Raw genomic sequence first — 21313 nt, forward strand, 5'->3', positions numbered from 1 at the left:
CTACTGCTGTGGTTCTTGTTATTGTTAAAAATGAAATGTCATATAGTTATCACTTGCTCGGTATTTATGTGTCGCTGCGGAGGAACTAACCGTCCTTTATTATTTTAAGACGCAGTTGTGCCTGAGACCAATGAGGACATGACCCTGGTTATTTTACATAGGAAGAGGATGCTGCTGGCTGTTTATTGCAAGCTAATCGCTTCCAGCGTAGTGGAGATGTCTGCAGTAGCGGAGATTTATAAGCAGTATATGAAGGTAACTTACAGCCCTCCGTCCAGCATTTCTTTCTTGTGTTACTATGTGTTTCTGTTTGCATTACACTAAACAGTCTCCAGTATGAACCATTTTTTATTACAATCAACTATTTTAAGAGATGGACTACCTGTTCAGAAATCTGAAAAAAAGCAGTATATTACGCTGTTGGGTTAGTATTCTGTTTACTGTCACTTTATTATTATTATTATTATTTATTGTTATAGCGCCATTTATTCCATGGCGCTTTACATGTGAGGAGGGGTATACATAATAAAAACAAGTACAATAATCTTAAACAATACAAGTCATAACTGGTACAGGAGGAGAGAGGACCCTGCCCGCGAGGGCTCACAATCTACAATGCAGCTTGTGTATTTTTACCTGCTGGTGACCCATCCTATCAGGACACTATTCTCAGGCCATGTTCACACATTTGGCATTCTGCTCACATTATCGGCAATGTATGGGAATGAGGTATTTTGTACTCTATTCAAATGTGGAAAAATAGTAAAAAAGTAGTAGATGCACCGCAAATTTTACATTTAATAGTAGAAACCCCCTAGAATATCTCCATAGCCAGATCCCAATCTGTGCGCAGATTCAGTAGCCAATAGAGGAAAGCAAGCAGGAATCCATGTTTTGGCTTTAAAAGTTCTCCTGCATTTTTTCTAAAAAGTAATACAAAAACATCCTTGTTTTTATGAATAATAGCATATGTTTCTATTAATCATTAAAGATACCTATACACATTAGATGAAAGTAGGCTGATCCCACACAAATCCCCGAACGGATCGGCGACTATTGTGAATAGGGCCTCCTGAGACTCCCCTATTATTTCCATTAGTTATTATGTGTTACTGCTGTGTAATGATGTAATATTACAGGCATGCATTATGATTACAGACAACTTTCAACTTTTATAATAATATTGTGGGGGCGATTCATTAAGACTAGGGTAGCGCACACCAGTCTTAATGACACGGTCGCTGGAGCAGTAACCTGATTCATTAGGCAGCATGCAGCACCTAAAGGGAACCTGTCAGCAGGATTGTGCACAGTAACCTACACACAGTGTCAGGTCGGAGCCGTTATACTGATTACAATGATACCTGGGTGATGAAATCCGTCTTGTGGTTGTTGTGTAATTTTTATTTTCAGTTTTGAGTTAATGATATGTCTGTGCCCCGGGGCGGCCTGTGGGGGGCTTCATGTGGTGCTCTGCTTAGATATTCATAATGCAGCCTGCTGACAGGTCACTGATCCCTTACTGACATGCCCCCTGGTTTGCATAATGAATATATGTACATACTGAAGTAAAAAAAACCTCCTGCAGGCAGGCGACAGTTGTGGCACCTGCCTGCAGCATAATCGCATGTTTACTGTATTTCTTCAGTATATACAGATATTCATTATGCAAACCAGGGGGCGGGACAGTGAGGGATCAGTGACCTGTCAGAAGCCATGCTGGTGCATAACTAATTGGAGCACCACATGAAGACCCCCACAGGCCGCCCCGGGGCACGAGCATATCATTAACTTAAAACTGTAAATAAAGATTACACAGCAACCACAAGACGGATTTCATCAACCAAGGTATCATTGAAATCAGTATAATGGCGACGACCTGACACTGTCTGTAGGTTACTGTGCACAATTCTGTTGACAGGTCCTTTAATGAATTTGGCACATCTGTTAACCAACGTTTGCCACTGCCAAAAAAACTACATCATTCGGGGATTGGCGTAGTCTTCTGGATTAAGTCACAGCAAATTTTAAGAATTTGATATGCGAGGGGGACCAGACCCTCTTCTTGCCCATGCTATGTTTGTATTGGTGTAGCCGGCCTGAACTGGTGTGTGAACATGAAAAGTCGCAATGTTTTTGTGCAAATTTCAATTGCAACTTATTAAGGTGTTTGATATAAAAGAAAAAAGGTCAGCTTACCCCAAAAAATGAATGAAGGATCAATGCAGGGAAACTTGTGGCACCACAGGAAAGCAAAGTAGAAGAAAAATGAATTCCAGCATCGGGATCTTCACTAAAAACACCCTTGAATTCAAAATAATGAAAAAATCGCAACTCCAATACCGACTATATCAAACACGTTTCAGAATGGTGCCTTTAGTCATTGCAATAATTTTCCATTAAAGAGTGGGGGGTTTTTTAGATCCCGATGCTGGAATTTCTTTTTCTTTTTATTAAGGTCTTTATTCCTGATTTCTGGCATAATAAATCACCCCAACATGATTAGAACAATTTTGTTGCCTAATATTTATTTTATTATTTCAAGTGGCTACAAAGTATAGGGTCACTAACTGCTTGACTTCTGTATTCTTGCATGAGTTAATAAACCGGATAGTAAAATGAAATACATATTTCTAAATGATATTTTAGACATACAATGATTTTGGAGACATCATTAAGGAGACCCTGAGTCGAACAAGACAAAACAACAGGATAGAGAGTGCAAAAACACTGGTCCTTTGCTTAAAGCAGGTAAGAAAGAACTATAGAGACATTGATGTCACTATAAAATGAGAATGCTGTGCAGAATATCATGTTGTCTCTTAAAGTTACAATGATCACAGCGCTGAAAATGCGAAGGCTAGAGCTAGGGGGCTGCTGGAGTCAGGCCTCATTAGACCTCCTTTATTTTTGTGTTCAAGAATAGCAGATTGATTTGCATCAGTGTTTTTCATCTGATTTTAATCCATTTTTATTCTGTGTTTTCGCCATCATTAAAGTATCGATTTTTCTTGTATGCCAGTAAAAAGTTTCCAAGTTTGTTAAAGACCCATCAACTTGAATGGCTTTTTAGGCTCAAATCGCATCAATATCAGACATGTCTCAGTATTTATTTTGCTGATCAATTTGGAAAATAAAAACCCATGAAATGTGGTTATGTCCACATGTTTCTCATAGCTAGTGAGGCGTAAATGTGCAGCATTCTACCTCTGAAGTTAGAGCCTGTATTTATGAATGGGTCACTGCACCAGAAACAGCAAACAATGGAAGAAACATTATCTTGGAAAGTTGCTCGTCTTGTAGGCCAAAAAAGAGTAAAATGTTTGTATGGAGCAAGTGTTTGTGGTAATAACATTGACGGGCACAAAGTGGCAGATATCTAATAAAATAATAAGTTGTTGTAGGAAAAATATCAAACACCAGCAAAAGACGTACATAGACCTGTCAGATAGATTCTTCCTCCTTATACTTTTGCCACAACAGATTTTTAACATTTCTTGCATGTGCTGCATTGTCTGTAACATAACGAGATTTAGGCCTCTTTCACACATCAGTTTTTTGCCGTCAGTCACAATCCGTTGGCTCGATAGATCTGTCACAGATTGTGAAAAACTGATGCAAGGGATTCTTTTTTTTTTCGACGGATCCGACTAATGGATCTGGCTAATTGGATCCCAAATAAATCGGAGCATGCTCAGTTAAAAAAAACGGAATCTGTCGCCCATAGGCTTCCATTCGAGCAAACGACGGTCAGCGACGTCACTGTCCGATTTTTCGACATACACAAAAAAACGTTACTTTGTCCGTCGTCTCCAGTCGCCGGACAAACAATTTTCGACAAACGACGGATGAAACGTAAGGCCATCTGTCGCAATCCGTCACTAATACAAGTCTATTCGGCATAAGTCGCCGGATTAGTTTTTTTTCAAAATTCGACGGATTGCGACTGATAGCAAAAAACTGATGTGTGAAAGGGGCCTTAAATGCACAGACTTGCCCAAGTATAACTGATGTTCCTGCATAGAGTCATGCCAAGTATGTTTGATGTTAAACAACATATATGTACAGGTTACACAGCGACACTTATGGATCTAAAAATATTTCATGATTTTGTGACATCACCATTGGTGCCCGCATCAATACAGTCCAAATCATGTATGTCACGGAATCCCTCCATCTACAAGGTATTTTTGATGTAGCTGATTCATGACACCAATCAATTGTGTAATGTACTGTGGACTCCTAGCAGGGCTGAGTGATGGTGCCTGAAAAGAAAATTATTTTAGGTACAATACACATTGGCCGTGCATACAGTAATTGTCAGCCAAAGTATTGTTCGGCTGACAACAATCTCTCACGATTTTTTAAGTGGGGTTGCTCGTTCCTATGTTCTCTATGAAAGAGTCCCTGACAGAACAATCTGGCAGCACCTTTTCTCCATACCAAACAAAAGGATCAAGAAATTGAATTCCAATCGCCTCCGTCTTCTGTCAAGGTGGAGGAGGAAAGTCCCCATAACATCAGCCTATCCCTCCGAAATTGGCAGGTGCAACCAACTTTTATCTAATGTGCATGGGGGGCCCTTACTCCTAAAACTGCCCATGTATAAGAATTGATGGCATTGCTGTAGTATTTACCGGTAAGTAATATAATACATAAATGTTAATAGTGACTTGTTCTCATCAAACAGATTGCATGTTTGCTTTATTTCTGAAACAGTCCTTGAAGTGTAAGCTGCCAGTAATGGGATTTGTGGGAGCAATGCATATTCGCTGGCTGATCTAGCCGCACAATTAAAAGCTTGACTTATCTCGTCGATGGTCTTGTTATTAGAGAAATACAGATGCTTGCCATTTCATGCAGTAGACCAAAAATAGCCCCCCTTGACACCAGGAAGGAAGGTCATTTGGAGACAGCTGAAAATGAATGCAAATTAACAAAACTAAAGTGTCCTTGTTCTGGAAAAAGACTTGACCCATTACAGCTTTGCTTTTTCCCCTGCATGGTGATGTCTGCAGCTGTTTCTGGAGCACAGAGAAGCACATGACCGTGCCACCCAGTCCTCCTCGTCATTCTCTAACATAAAGGAGCTGGCTCGCCGCTTTTCGCTAACGTTTGGCATGGACCACGTGAAATGCAGGGAATCTATAGCGATGATGCACAAGTATGTGGAGTGAAGGTTTTTCCCCTGACATCTACTGCGCTATTTATATTCGTAGCCACACAACAATGAATGCAGCATTAGGCTATGATTTATTTTAGAGAACATGGCTTACGGCATTTCGCATCATATTATATTACACACACATATACAGCGCCTGCTACAAACAATGTTTTCATCATAGAGCGGTAACCTACAGCTCGTACCAACTGTGAAGATTTTACATACCATGGAGTCAAATGGAGAAATGTGGGATAAATTAGTGAGGAGTGCAGGCAGATCTTCACTAATCCCATTAAAGAATATTCTGGTCACCTAAACACTCACAGAGAGCGAAATGCTATACCGGCTCTATTACACTCCACAGTGTATGGAATATCCCAGAAAGAAACCTCGGTATTCCTACACTATGTTCCAAATTATTATGCAAATTACATTTTTATCGGATTTTCCTAAATGGTCGGTGCAAATGACAGTCAGTCTAATAAAAGTCTTCACCCGTTAGATTATACATCGAATTTTATTGAAGAAACCTCACAATGATAACAGTATAATCTCCAAAATGAATAAAACCTCAAAATGCACTGTTCCAAATTATTAGGCACAGTAGAATTTCTAGACATTTGATATGTTTTAAAGAACTGATGATACTCCAAAGGTTCTCTATAGGGTTGAGGTCAGGGGAAGATGGTGGCCACACCATGAGTTTATCTCCTTTTAAGCCCATATCAGCCAATGACTCAGAGGTATTCTTTGCAGCATGAGATGGTGCATTGTCATGCATGAAGATGATTTTGCTCCTGAAGGCACGTTTCTGCTTTTTATACCATGGAGGAAAGTTGTCAGTCAGAAACTCTATATACTTTGCAGAGGTCATTTTCACACCTTCAGGAACCTTAAAGGGCCCCACCAGCTGTTTCTCCATGATTCCCGCCCAAAACATGACTCCTCCACCTCCTTGCTGACGTTGCAGCCTTGTTGGGACATGGTGGCCATCCACCAACCATCCACTACTCCATCCATCTGGACCATCCAGGGTTGCTCAACGCTTATCAGTAAACAAGACTGTTTGGAAATTAGTCTTCATGTATGTGTGGGCCCAATACAACCATTTCTGCTTGTGAACACTGTTTAAGGGTGGCCGAATAGTAGGTTTATGCACCACAGCAAGCCTTTGAAGGAGCCTACACCTTGAGGTTCGAGGAACTCCAGAGGCATCAGCAGATTCAAATATCTGTTTGCTGCTTTGTAATGGCTTTTTAGCAGCTGCTCTCTTAATCCGATGAACTTGCCTGGCAGAAATCTTCCTCATTATGCCTTTATCAGCACAAACACATTTGTGCTCAGATACAGACACAAATCTCTTAACAGTACAATGATCACGCTTAAGTTTTCGGGAAATTTCTAATGTGGATTCTAATGGATTTGATGCTTTTCAGCAGCAGAGAGATCCTTTTTCTTTCCCATGTTACTTGAAAACTGTGACCTGCTTAATAATGTGGAACATCATTTTTAAGTAGTTTTCCTTTAATTAGAATCACCTGGAAAACCAATTATCACGTGTTTAAGATTGATTACAGTGATCCATTGAGCCTTGAGACACAATACCATCCATGAGTTTATTTGAAAAACAAAACAATTAAATCTTTGACACTTAAATCCAATTTGCATAATAATTTGGAACACAGTGTATGTATGAAATCAGTCCGAAGAAAATACATTAGACGACTCCATAAACATCTATGGAAGACCTATTACTGCTCGATAGACACACACATTACATAGACAGATTATACCAAAAAGATGAGTGAGTAGAAACTGTCTATGGCTGTTTGTATTGATTTTACTTATGGTACATATATAGCACCAACATGTTTTGCAGCACTGTACCGACGTTATCATTACTGTCCCCAATGGGGCTCACAATTTAATTTCCCTATCAGTTTGTCTTTGGAGTGTAGGAGGAAGCCGGAGGAAACGCACACAGTCACGGGAGAACATACAAACTCCTAGCAGATGTTGTCCTTGGTGGGATTTGAACCCTGGTGGGATTCCTAAAAATCCGCAGGTAAAACGCCCTGCGTTTTACCTGCAGATTTATGGCCGATTTATCGCGGAATTACCGTGTTTTTTGTGCGGTTTTCAACAGTGGTTTTACACCTGTGGATTCCTATTATGGAGCAGGTGTAAAACGCTGCGGAATCCGCAAAGAATTGACATGCTGCTGAAAATACACCGCAGTGTTTCTGCGCAGTATTTTGTTTTCCATATGTTTACATGGTACTGAACGACGCACGGAAATCTGCTGCAGATCCACAGCGTCAAATCCGCAACGTGTGCACATAGCCTTAGGAATAGCATTCCACTGACTTGGGAATACAGGATCAGTTTAAAGGGGTATTCCCTTCTCCAAGATCCTATTTCAATATGTAGTAGGTATAATAATGATAATATTAGCAAATGCCTCCAATTATAAATGTAGTATATTTCTTTTGATAACCTATGTTGCTTACCCCATGTGCAGGGCAATGCAGTAGCTTAGGTATCGATGGTTACGACTACTAGCAACTAACTGTCAATATTTGAGTGGTTGTAACCATGGATACCTAAGCTACTGCGATGGCCTACACATGAGGTAAGCAACATGAGTTATCAGAAGAACTGTTCTACATTTCTAATTGGAGGCATTTTCTAATATTATTATTATTATTATTATTATTAATAAACCTACAACATATTGGGATAGGATCTTGGGAGATGGGAATACCCTTTTAGTAAAGCACTGTAATTGTAACGTCACCTAAGTTTCATGTAAACAGTGTATTTGCTTTCAGCATCTTTAAGTGTGTCTTTGTTATGATGGTTGTTCCTTTGTCTAATGTATTTACCTTGGAGAGTTCGCTTATCTATACTTTCAGGCAAGGCATTGAATTTGCCTTTAAGGAGCCCGCAGCACAGGACAGTCTTCCTCCACCCAATCTGCCTTTTCTGTTGCTGATCAGTGAGTTCTCCAGCAAATTGCTAAGAGCCGACAAAAGACTAGTGTAAGTGTTTGTGGAGTTAGATCAGTTCTGTATCCGTGAATGCTTATGCTGCCACCGAAATGTAAGAACATTATGGACATATCAAATCATTCAAGGCTGGTTATAATGGAAACATTGTTCACAGCCACAAATGTCATAAACTGCCCTAGAAAAATGACAGAAAAATGACAGCTAAAAGTTGCTTGGTTCCTACAGGAGATGTTTTATAGGGAAGAACAAAGACATAAATAGGTTTGAGAACAGTAGTCTGAGAACTGTTTCAACGGGAAAGCACAATTTCCCACAGTGGAGTCCACAGAACCAAAAATACAATAAAAACATTCAAATATATAGACACCTTAGACCACAGCTGGCTCATTCAGCTGAAACAATCTCTGATAAAGACCCCATACACATAAATGCTTGGCTTGGCCAAGTGTTTCTGTGCTCTCCATGGGGAGAGTGGAGTAAGCTGCTGGCAGATCAGTCTGGCAGTGTCTTATGTGCATGAAGAATAGAAGGATCTGTTGGGAACACATACAAATTCGATGCTCAGCCAATGCCGCCAAAATAAGTGGGTTCGGCAGACTTTAATGTATATAGGGGTCTTACTTGCATGCAGTATATGTTCAAGTGGTTTTCCCACAATTCACAGTTAGCACCCATTATAGGTTAGAAGTGTTTAATCACTGGGGGACACACCTATGGGGCTTCCACGATCAATAGACGGGGGATCCATAATCAGTCACGCAGCACGGAAGAGTTAGGCTGGAGACACACTAACGATTTTAAAATCTGTCCTATTTTGATGCAGGAGAGTCGGACGAGTGTAATGCGGTTTTTATGCGAGTACAATCCGATTTTTCCCACCTAGCATCTGATTTACATCCGAATGCAGTGTGATTGCTATCCAATTGCAATGCGATTTTAACATTTTAAAATAAAAAAGCAACAATATACCATACCTGTCTGTCGTTGTGTCCCATGCTGTAATCCATGTCTTGGGGATAATTAGTTTTCAACCTGGACGGTGTCAAGATGTGACCGTCCCGGCTGAAAACCACTGGTGAATGAGATGCTACGAGCGCAGCTTCAGTGACTAGCGGTGACGTAACTGAGGTTGCCCTCCCAGCCGGCCTGAACTGCGGTGAACTCTGGACCGTGGGAAAATGCACTGGCATTTTCCCACGGTCCAGAGGTCACTGCAGTTCAGGCTGTGAGGGAGCACTGCCTCAGTGACGGAATCGCTAGTAAAGGCACCCATTCCTTGCCACTCAAGTGCTCTTTGATAGTGGGGACACATTCCTCAATTTGCAATGGGGCTCCTCTAAAGTTTAGTTCCACCCCTGAGTAGAAGTAAAGGCAGCATATCATAGCAAGGCCAAAGTATAGAACGGCAGTAAAAGTATGTGATATACCTATGTAATCTTGCTTGAGTTATGATGTATGACAGCTTGTACTTTAGATTTAGTTGCTCCTGAATTGTACTTGTCATCTTTTAGTCCAAGGATGTCTAGTGCATTACTTACATTGGGTTATTTTCAGCTCATTCTGCCTACGCTGCAATATTCTTCTTTTTAGATATGCTGTTTAAAAGAAAATTGAAGTTTTACCCATTTCTGTGAGTCACACGCTGCTAAATGTGCCAGTTCAGGCATAAAGGCTTATTATGAAATGAGGACGCTTCAAATCTGCAAATATTAAACTTGACAATTTGTCATATTGTAATGTAGTAAAGCAAGACGTACACTAGATATAAATGGTAATGCTTCTATTAACATTACCTGTGATTAGAATTCTGTATGGTGATATGGTATATCTTCCATGTACATGAATGTAGACGTCATTAGGGGTCCCTCCTTACAATACACATTTATGGAAGATTCATAGAATATTCCATAAATGCTTGCATGGAAATGTAGCCTATTGTGGCGACTGACCAAATGTACCTCTAACTAGGGGCCATGGGATATTTATTAGGAACCTGTCAGCTGGTTCAAGCTGCAGAAATTTGAGACTTGGGTGGAATGGGAAGCGCACACACCACTTAATGAATCAAGTGTATCTTACAAGTGACGTGCTCCTTGCTAGAAATCATACTCCAGTCGTGGACTCGAGTAAAATTTCTGGCATAATGTACATCACAATTGATCATGAATTAGATAGGCAGGTGTTACCATGACCCCACCCCGCTGGCCAAAACTAGGGTGAAAACAGTGACTTTTTAGGCTACGTGCACACGTTGCGGATTTTTCCGCACTGTTTTTGCAAAATCCGCAGGTAAACCGCACTGCAGGGAAAACTGCTGCGAATCCGCAGCATAATCTGCACCATGTGCACATAGCCACAAAGGTGTTCTATGCCAGAATTTTTAATGATTTGGGGCCTTATGTGTTTCATCAGACTAATCCAAGTCACATCCCAGGGGGCTTCTCTCTGCTGTGCTCCCCTAGAGTAATAGGTTTCTACATATGCACATATATACTTTCTGTGAGTGTGGCGCAAAGACCTGCCTCTGTGAGCCATAGTCCCCGGTCTCCATGTCTGCATTGGAGCATCTGGTATGAGATTCATGGTGTCTGTGGTGCTGGCGTCATGAATCTGCTGACAGGTTGGATGGAAGAAAGGCAACATGGGGGCTCCATTTCCTCTCAGAGCTTTTATTTGATCCAGTGTAGGTCGTCTACGCACTGTATAAATTCACTAATAAACTACCCAGGACAGAGGAGGAAAGCACTCCTTTTCTTCCAATCATCAGATCTTTCAGTATCCTGCAGGAGCTCCTTTTACATAAGCGCTTTTTGGCCATGTTCACACATTGCAGAAGCTTTTCCACTACGGATCTGGTTTCAAATCCACATTCTAATTACAGATTTCCCCCTACTCCATTCCGAACATTCAATAGGGTGAAATCTGCATCGAAAATCTGCAAAAGATTGAGCAGGCTTCAGATTTGATTTCTGCACCTTGCATAGAAAGTGCGCATGAAAATGAAAGCACCTTGTGAAAGGGAATATGAAAAGCCCATGTTCTTGTAATGTGGAGTCCGCACCGCTAATCTTATCATAGAGGAAAGGAGAATGTACTGCGTGATTGGCATTCCAGGATAGTAATAAAATGAAGGGATATACATTCATCATAAATAAACCTATTGCTATGGAAAATTGAATAGGTGAATCAGGGCATCGTTATGCTTTGTTTACATTCACCATGTGAGGGTTTTTTCCTGCAATAAAAACACTGCAAAACGCCTGATTTTTACCCTTTTTTTTTTTTCATGCTTTTTGCCGAATTTTTGGGTGTGGATCAAATGTGTGCTTTGTCTACAGTACATTTTTAATAAAGTTAGTGTTATGCACAGAAAACACAAACAATGGCGTTACATGTTTTTGCAGTGTTTTTTTCATGTCCTCATTTCTTTGTGGGTCAAAAAAAAAAAAACACTGGAAGAATTGACATGCTGCAGCTTTCTGGAATGCTCATATTCGGTGGCGGAAGAAAAAAAGTGTGCACAAGATTCCTAAAACACCATAGCGTTTTCTGGCAGTGTAAAAAAAAACACAAAAACCTAATTAGCATAAAAAAAAACCCTGCAAAAAACACTGCATGGGAACACGGCCATAATATACTATTGTTCTATAGTGGTAAAATATATATATATATATAGTGTGCTCGGTATAATGTATACTATAATAACACCATGATTGTGTGTGTCACCAGGCATGGATATCTGCAGAGATTTGCCAGCGAGCAGACGATGCTGTGTAAAGGAGCGGGATGGCATCCTCTTACTGTGTACAGTAACTCTTTACTGGACCATGATGAAGAGAGTTCTTCATGCGGAAGCCTCTTTTCTAGAGACCGTATGAGTTCCAGCACACCTTATCCTTTAAAGAGAAAATCAATGTGTGGTGAGATCCAGCAGCTCATTTTTCTTTAAGTATTACTGCTGCACTACATAGACCATATTCACTTTCCATGAAGATATTAATGTAAATCCATTAATAGATTGGTATGTTTTTGAACTCTTACCTGGAGGAAACTCAAGACAAAACAAACCATCTCCAGAAACAGGTTGCCGTGGTGTGGATTCTGGGTAAATGCTTTAGATCAGTCACCTACATGTGCCCAGCAATACTGCTGGGAATATTTAGCAGCTGGGTTAGTCGTGTTGGAAACACTATTCATGATTCTTTGCAAGTTCTAGGCCCTTCATATTAGAAACTTGTTTTTCCTAAACCAGAAGTGGGTGATAAATCCAGAAGTTGTTTCTATTATACTTTTCCTCTGATTGTTCCGACCATGTCCAGCAGTCATCTGTTAGAATGGATCCAGCAGCAATCCATTGGCAAAAAAAAAAAAAAAAGTGGTGCAGACACAACTTGTCAGTTTTTAAAAACTGATCGCTGCTGTTTTTTTTTTTTTTTTTTTAAACACCAAAGTCTATGGAAAACAGATCTGTTAGTCATCTGTTTTCTTCTGTTTGTAACAGATTCAATAAGCAAAAAAAGAAAAGATCAGCTACAGATGAAAGAAAAACGTATGGATAATTAACAGATCAGTTTTCCATAGACTTTAATAGTTAGGAATGTGGTGCAAGGGTTGCACTAGTGTTCGAGATGGTGTGATACCCCTACACTGTACCGTGTACCTCTAGCTATGTATTCTGCCTTACAGAACAAGTTCCAGGGAGAAGCTTGCTGCACAAGAGAGCATTTGATGATCTGGAGTCTCATCCTGCTAAATGCAGCAAACAAAATGCACGTCACCTGCTACCATCAGAAAGCTCCATATCATTCAACAGGTTGGCAAATAACTGGAAAACTAAAAGGAAAAAGGTTATCTTTTCTAAGGCATTGTCAGCTGTCTGACCTGCAGGACCCCAATTAACTTAGGCGTTTAGCTGTGCCTTGTACAGTGGCTCAGATCCATTGCGGTAAGAACTCTGCCCAGCAAACCTTAAGCTTGTACCAAGACTTGAACAGATCCCTTATCTCCGGGATAGGCAACAAATTCCTGATCAGCAGTGGTCCAAACACTAGGACTCAAGGTACCTTCACACGAAGCGACGCTGCAGCGATAGCGACAACGATGCCGATCGCTGCAGCGTCGCTGTTTGATCGCTGGGGAGCTGTCACACAGACCGCTCTCCAGCGACGCCGAGGTCCCCGGGTAACCAGGGTAAACATCAGGTTGCTAAGCGCAGGGCCGCGCTTAGTAACCCGATGTTTACCCTGGTTACCAGCATAAAAGTAAAAAAAACAAACAGTACATGCTCACCTGCGCGTCCCCCAGCGTCTGCTTCCTGACACTGACTGAGCTCCGGCCCTAACAGCACAGCGGTGACGTCACCGCTGTGCTTTCACTTTAGGGTCGGCGCTCAGTCAGTGTCAGGAAGCAGACGCTGAAGGACGCGCAGGTGAGTATGTACTGTTTGTTTTTTTTACTTTTACGCTGGTAACCAGGGTAAACATCGGGTTACTAAGCGCGGCCCTGCGCTTGGTAACCCGATGTTTACCCTGGTTACCAGTGTAAAATATCGCTGGTATCGTTGCTTTTGCTTTCAAACACAACGATACACGGCGATCGGACGACCAAATAAAGTTCTGGACTTTATTCAGCGGCCAGCGACATCACAGCAGGATCCTGATTGCTGCTGCGTGTCAAACGAAACGATATCGCTACCGAGGACGCTGCAACGTCACGGATCGCTAGCGATATCGTTACAAAGTCGTTTCGTGTGAAGGTACCTTCACTTTAACGGTCTATCCTAAGAAGTTTGTTCTCACAGTAATGAGGAACTAAAAGACAGCTGGTAACAGGAGGTAGAGCAGGGGACCAACAACAGCTGTGGAACAATGGATCCTTGGAGGCACAACTGTTTAACCCCTATATAGAAGCAGCTGAGGATGGGGATTCTAGCAGAGATAAGCAACAACTGTTCCTCAGTTGTGCGTTTTCTTCAAAAGCGAACCCTAATAGACATGACACTACAACTTTTATATTTGATGTAAAGTTGTTGAATAGCAAAGAACTAGCAAAACCAGCTGCTCCCCAGTGATTCCCATCATAATCTGCGGACTAGAACTGGTTAAGAACTGTGAGATCTTGCATAATGGAGGAAATGTTAGACTAAGTGATAAACAGTGCACGGGGGATTATAAAAACGTAAGGCCAAGTACAATTAGAAAAATAATAAAACTGTTTCCTTTGTCTAGTGATCTAATATCTATTAACCTGAAATCACAGAAGATGCTCATGGATGAAAACAATGAAGATGTTGATGTTGATGAAATAGAAACAGACCAGGTACTGAGTTACATTATTCCGGTTTCTTTACAAATTTATTTTCTGTTCCATGCATCATAATTTATTATGTTCACTACAGGTTTCCAAAATGAAAATGGAAGGAAATGATATGAACATAGACTCCTCTACCTAATGGAGGTGTCCCCACTTCTGCTAATACTGCCCCCTGAATCCAGCTATATATCACAGAAATGTTTCCGCATGGGATTCTGTAATGAAGTCTGGATTGGACACATACGTTTGCTTTGCTAGAAACTGTTCTGATGACCAACAGGGCAAACACTGTTCCTCTATTTGCATTAAAAGAACATTCCTGGTTTAGGATATTTCACTTTGAAGACTACGATCATTAAAATGTCCAAAAGTAGAGTCATGTTATCGCATCCTATTCCTAACATTGGGAGACATGAATTACTTGTCTCAACCGACCAGATATTTCCCATAAAATGAAACTTTCTATTAATTTCTAACAGAAACATGCAACGCACAAATGCCAGGTTCGTAGTTGTACAAGAATTACCTGCTCCTCTGGAGCAGTGAAGGGGATTCTTTTTTTCTGCTAAAGGCCATATGGAGATTTATACCATCAGTTGGGGGCTGTACAAAATTACCAACTTGAAAATTACCCTACTGTATCTGGTCATAACTAGTGATGAGCGAATATACTCGTTACTTGAGATTTCTCGAGCACGCTCGGGTGTCCTCCGAGTATTTTTTAGTGCTCGGAGATTTAGTTTTCATCAACGCAGCTGAATGATTTACATCTGTTAGCCAGCATAAGTACATGTGGGGGTTGCCTGGTTGCTAGGGAATCCCCACATGTACTTATGCTAGCTAACAGATGTAAATCATTCAGCTGCGTTGATGAAAACTAAATCTCCCGAGCACTAAAAAATACTCGGAGGACACCTGAGCGTGCTCGGGAAATCTCGAGTAACGAGTATATTCGCTCATCACTAGTCATGACATTTCATTAACTCTCCCCCTAATGTGATGACTGGAGAAACTTCTCTTTGAAGCGGCTGTGATTTAAGGTGGTAGTGATGATGCTACTCATAATTGCTTTTCCAGATTTGTGCAAGTCTGGAGCGCAGATAGGTTTTGTAAAGAACTCACAGCAGTAAGTTGTACAGAACACAAATGTATATATGACACTGCGGATCTCCTCACATTGGGAAATTCATCACTGCTCACATCACATTTATAGAACTCCAGCAGTATGCATCACAGGGGAGACACAGACTGATGCACACATCACAAAGGAGACAGAGACTGTTGTATATACACATCACATAGATACCAGGGAGTCAGTACATACATCATAGGAGACACGGGGGCTACGGTATAGGCATCACAGGAGATATGGGGCTACTCTTGGCAGCATTTAGCAAAAATAAAAAAACAAAAACGGCATGCGTGTGCTCGAAGAGCAAGTAGCTGCTGGCCCGAGCACTGCAGTTACCAGGAATCTGCTAAACCGCACACACTAAACAGGTTCTGGCTGGGATGATGCATATCGTGAGAATCCTCGCAGTGCAGAGTGAAACCATCCACAGGACCACTGCGGTGGTTCACCTGTGATTAAAAAAAAAAAAAAAAATTACTAATGTTTCAAGAAAGCCTTAACATTAGTGAATGTTAACTGTATTACTAGGACGGCTACACCATTGAAGATACTTTACTGATAAGTACATAAACAGCATTTCTTTCCCAGCTCCAAGAGCTTCCAGCCACATGGTGAACAATGAGACCACTGGACCTAGAATTGTGTGAAGCACTTTTATAGTTAAATTTTGTATTTCTAAATAAAATATGTATATTTCTGCGATCAACTAGAATACTTAATACATTTTCATCAAGATGGGACCATTTTGTACTGAAGTTTTTAATTCTGTGAATGGATATTTTTTTTTATTAAACATATGTTTTCATTCAGCCTAATGTGTCTCAGTTACTGAGCAGTATTAAGTTTAGAGCGTTCACAGTTGGAAAGTTTATGTAAATATGAATGTAAAACTTTTACTCAAATATGTATCACAGCAAAACCGATCTTAGCGGAGTGAGAAGAGTTCTTGCTCTTGGGGACTGGACTGCAGAGTCTAAAACTAATTTTACAAGGACTAGCAAAGACAAATCCATAACAGTGACTGGAGACTGAAAGCTCAGTGATGCTTGTGTGGTGCTGCTCTAGATACAGCAGCTTTTATAAAAGTCAGATATTATAAATCTAGGTGGCCGATTCCTTATGACTGGTGTTGTGCACACGAGTCTTAAAATTAACTGTCAGCACAGGATGACTGTTCAAGTACAGGCGCTCGGTGCATCATGGAGGGGGGAGGGATCCTTTATTTACACCTTCCCACCTGCTTGATTTCCATTTATCTCCACCCTTCTCTGGCTCTATGGAGCCAGAGCTGTCAAAGAAAGGAGGTGGGGTGGAGATTGAGGGAAAACAAGCAGGTGTGAAGACGTACTTAAATGATTGGCTCCACCAGGACACAGTCCCAGTACTCTGGTCATTCTGCACTAACAAGAGTCTCTTTAATAGCCACTGGGGACTCAAGGTATTACTCCCAAGTGACTTGCCCCCTATAGTGAGCAAGCAGATCACCAGACAGACGAGCAAAACAAATGTTTTTGACTGTTCAAAAGAATGGTCTTTGGCAGCACATTGCTCTGTATAATCAGAACCTGCACTGCTAAGAACAATGACAGCCTCTGTGCACCCAGCGATCAGTTACTGATCCTGCAGTGCACACTTGAAGCACGGCTCGCCTGTGTGAACAGGCTATTAAAACGACCACGCATAAACAAGTAACTGATCTGTTTATTGCCACATACCAAGTAATTTAAATGGACCATAATATGGGAAAAGGGTCACCATAAAGGATAGGCCACCTTCCTTACACACATCCTCAGTTACGAGAGTCCATAATGTAACCCATGCTTCCAATGACTTGATATGACACAGGCTCCCACTGTAATGCCAGCCAATCGACATATGATACACGCAGAAACTTTCATTGAACACTTTACAACCGTGTGCAAAATATAGTTTATTTGAAAATACAATATATAAATTCATAAGGTCTTTCAACTTCTCTACACAGCAAAGATTTAAATAAGTAGTTTTATCCAATTTAATATCAAAATAATGAAAAAAAAGCCGAATTTACATATTTACATATAAAGGCACTCTTCCAAATAGGTTTTTTTTTTTTTTCCCTTTTCTTTCTTCTGGAGACGATAACAAAAGTCTTTCGTTGATGGGTCCTGTTACAAAATGGAATGTGACAAGAGCGACACCAAAGCGAACAAGTTCTATAGTATATGCTGTCTAAGCAACAGCTCAGCATAGGATCAGCATACCCTGGCACAACTAGGACATCATGACAAATAAAAACACCCTTCTGTCCAAAAGGGCAGACAAGTAAAGTCCTCAGGTCACTGAAAACAAAAAACTGTAGATCTCAGGGGTAAAGGTGTTTTCGTAAAAATATATCAGCTCTGTTGCTGCCCTCAAACTTCCATTTGGAATATTGGTTACCACACATGTTGCCAGTTTTCTACTCATTGAATTTAAATGGGTTTATCACAATGTAAATCTGAAGGCACTCACACTACTGAAAAGGAGAACTCAACAATGCACAGCAAAATAAAGGTGATCAGCATACATAAATATTGTATTAGCAATAAATAAAAGAAAAAAAAAATAGTTGCTTCTTAAGTCATGGTTGATTGTTGCAGTTCTTCTATTTTACATATATAAAGTGCTGTCCACAGCAAATAGACATGGCAGACCAGCTGCTAGCTGCTCTTTACAGTTCACTTTATTCAAAGTCATCTTCATAGTCATACTCATTAATGTCCACGTGTGACTCTTCAGAGGCCATATCCGAGAAAGGTCTTTTATCCGCTGCATGGTTTTTGCCATTCACTATATCAGTCTCCAAAGAATTTAATTCGGCATCATACCTGACATAGAAAAACAGTGATAACACCGGCCCAACACAAAGCGTACCCAACTTACAATGGAGAATAGGAATGTATTTTGAAGGAGAAGAAACACGGCTCAGAGTAACTTACCAATATATTAGGATTTAAATTCTAAAATTTGCCCCAAATAGTTAAATATTTATCAGTCACCACTTTTTAAAAGATGAAAAAAAGCTTGTCCCAGCACAAAGAACAATGTATTTGTGCTCTTAGGCCTTAATTGTAAGTGGAACTAATAGACCCGGTAATGCTATACTAGGTGAAATCGCCGTTATCCTAATAATAGGAATTGATGAAGCCATAAAATACTACACATTGTCCACAATCCATGAACATTTATTGTTTTCTTCCTACCCATCATTCCACTGTTCTGAGGCAGCCTCTTCAGCTACTAAGATAGCATATTCTTCAGCAGCGTATTTTTCCCAGTCTGAAAGTTCTTGTCCTTCATTTTCCCCAACCTACAAGAGAATGAAAGTCATTGAACGGAGTGTGTCTGAATCACTTACCAAAACCTTACACAAACCTATCGGATACAAATCGCTCTTCACTTACCCGCATTACAGAAAATGGATCCTTTTGTTCATGGTCCAAATATTTGTCAAGATTTAGAAAAGTATCAAAAAACAGATTTGCTTGTTTGCTTTTCTTCAAATCGTGGAGTGTAATTTTACCTTTGGAGAAAAAGGACGTCATCAGAAGGATCAATATCAACTTGCACAAACATTACTATACTGGCATAAAAACAAAAGTCCCGTGACGAAAATGTCAGATGCTAGCTCCAGACGAATGTACATCATGGAGATCAACTGCAGGAGCATTGCAGAAATCACTTTATTATTGAAAAAAGGGTCACAACTTGGATTTTAGCATTTGTAAATGATACACGAGAAAACTGGAACAAAAACACAACATTTCTCAGAAGTCTCAAATTTTGTCATCTGCAGTTTGTGAAATTACAAGGTGCAAATTTTTGCTCACTGTTCTCGCCACTTTTGAACTGTGCAAATAGACTGGAGTCAGATTAATGAATTGAGACTTTCTAAACCGTCACAATTGTCACTGCAGTATAGATCGGGTGGTGTGAGACTGGAGATAAAAATCTGCACAGGAGTGTTACAGCTGAGGCTATGTTCACATGTTGCATTTTTGCTGCGGGTTTTTTTATGCCATGTTTAAGCAGTTATGAAAAGTAGGTACTGCTTAATTTCTGCTGCTGCTTTTTATTCTGCTTTTGTCAGGATACATTTGTCTCTTGTGCATGCTGATAAAGTTTAGTGCAAAAAAAAAAAAAATCTGATTCAATTTCATCCGGTTTTGGCACCAAAATGCAGCATGAATGAAATTAACCCTTTTTTTTTTTGCAGCATTTTTGCACTACAATGGGTGAAAAACGCTAAGAAAAAAACGCTGAAAGAAGTGACATGCTGCATTTTGCAAAAATGTATTTGACAAAACAGTAAGGAAAAAAACTAAACAAGGTGTGTTCAGGAGATTTTGGAAGTCTCAGAGTTTGCTGGTAATGTGAAATATAGCTGAAAATTTGCATTAAAAACGTTAAACACCCCCCCCCGCCAAGAAAAAAAAAAAAAAAAACACAGCAAAAAACGCAACGTATGAACATAGCCTAAAGGTGTGCCACATGTGACAAGACATCGTGTTGGTTTTTAATAATAAATTGACAACACATCCACAAGTTAAATGGACTTCAGCCTGCTACACACCATCACACTGAGGTTTCACAAGATCCAGAATTTGGCACAGACAGTCTTCAAATGGTAGGGGCTCAATGGCCATGCTCTCCATCTTCTGGCATTGTTCTTCATAGAAGTACTCCAGCTCATACATCGATAACACTCCATCTCCATCAAGGTCCATACAGCGGAACCAGTACTCTATGCTGAAGGAGGATATATTATTAAATAAAATCAGTAACTCCAAGAACAATCTGTTTGCATCAAGAAAACTTGTGCTGGGATTCACCTGGTCTGAGTTTTCTTGTCTTCTTCGGATAAGAGAAACCACACAAAGTCTGCATAGCTAATCTTTCCTTCTTTTGGTACTTTTCGACTACTAGGAGACAGAATAAAACAGAAATCAGTCATTGTTATCACAGGAGAAAGATCCAACTGCAGATATTGTGAAATGTAAAGACATAAACCATGTACCTCAATATAAAATGCAATAGAGGGCATATTGAGAGACCACATAGGAGGTGTAATAAGGGGATTTCAGCCACGGAACAGACATTTCAATATCAAATAGATACAGATCAGGTTCTTTAAGAAAGGGCGTGTCTTCACCGGAAAGGGGCGTGGCCTAGAAACAACATTATCGGTCTGTGCTCAGAGCAGCAAGATCTCGGCAGCACATATCCTGATTGCACATTTCGCCTAACAAACGAGTGTTTTGCTTGTTCGTTGGGAGTCTGGCAGCCTGACTATAGGGAGGTGCTGAGAATGCTCTAATGCAGAGTGTGGCCCACGTCTGGCATGCTTGATGTTCCAGTACGGCTCGAGGACAGACAGCTGAGGGGCTGAAAACATTGGCCACACAATGCACTCTGACGCCCACTGTCCTCAGGATGCAGACAGTGGTGAGTACACTGGTGGAAGGACAGGACCACCTGCTCTTTCTTCCACCAATCAGCGAGAGACAGCCGACGCGATGCCGTCACTTCATTGTGCTGCTGCTGAGAATTAGTGCACAGGATACAGGAGCAGAGCGCCGGGGGAAAGGGAGCGAGATGAGTATGTGAGTATGTGCTGTTTTTTGCCATTTCATATGTGCATGGGATGTTTACGTGCATATAGGGATGCTGGGT

General features: G+C 40.6%; 2 protein-coding genes across 10 annotated transcripts in view; one reads left to right on the top strand and one right to left on the bottom strand.

The window, feature by feature from the left end:
• The window catches only part of LOC143816487 (cohesin subunit SA-2-like), a 122578-nt gene extending 106677 nt beyond the window's left edge, over nt 1–15901 (top strand). For 4 of the 6 annotated variants that reach the window (XM_077296919.1, XM_077296915.1, XM_077296917.1 and 1 more), the window contains 8 exons: nt 110–255; nt 2650–2751; nt 5019–5164; nt 8080–8205; nt 11905–12095; nt 12862–12988; nt 14403–14493; nt 14573–15901. In XM_077296919.1, the coding sequence (XP_077153034.1) occupies nt 110–255; nt 2650–2751; nt 5019–5164; nt 8080–8205; nt 11905–12095; nt 12862–12988; nt 14403–14493; nt 14573–14626 (983 nt within the window). In that variant the 3' untranslated portion in view covers nt 14627–15901. Of the gene's footprint in view, nt 1–109; nt 256–2649; nt 2752–5018; nt 5165–8079; nt 8206–11904; nt 12096–12861; nt 12989–14402; nt 14494–14572 lie in introns of those variants that run through there. The other 2 variants (XM_077296916.1, XM_077296920.1) reach the window with 2 other exon arrangements.
• A 1635-nt stretch (nt 15902–17536) lies between these two features.
• Nucleotides 17537–21313, bottom strand: part of PPP2R3B (protein phosphatase 2 regulatory subunit B''beta) — a 102208-nt gene continuing 98431 nt past the window's right edge. For all 4 annotated transcript variants that reach the window (XM_077296933.1, XM_077296934.1, XM_077296937.1 and 1 more), the window contains 5 exons: nt 20473–20562; nt 20214–20389; nt 19045–19163; nt 18844–18950; nt 17537–18468 (listed from right to left, as the gene is read on the bottom strand). In XM_077296933.1, the coding sequence (XP_077153048.1) occupies nt 18324–18468; nt 18844–18950; nt 19045–19163; nt 20214–20389; nt 20473–20562 (637 nt within the window). In that variant the 3' untranslated portion in view covers nt 17537–18323. The remainder of the gene's footprint in view (nt 18469–18843; nt 18951–19044; nt 19164–20213; nt 20390–20472; nt 20563–21313) is intronic.

This window comes from Ranitomeya variabilis, chromosome 3 (genome assembly GCF_051348905.1).
Source record: "Ranitomeya variabilis isolate aRanVar5 chromosome 3, aRanVar5.hap1, whole genome shotgun sequence".
Classification (NCBI taxonomy): domain Eukaryota; kingdom Metazoa; phylum Chordata; class Amphibia; order Anura; family Dendrobatidae; genus Ranitomeya; species Ranitomeya variabilis.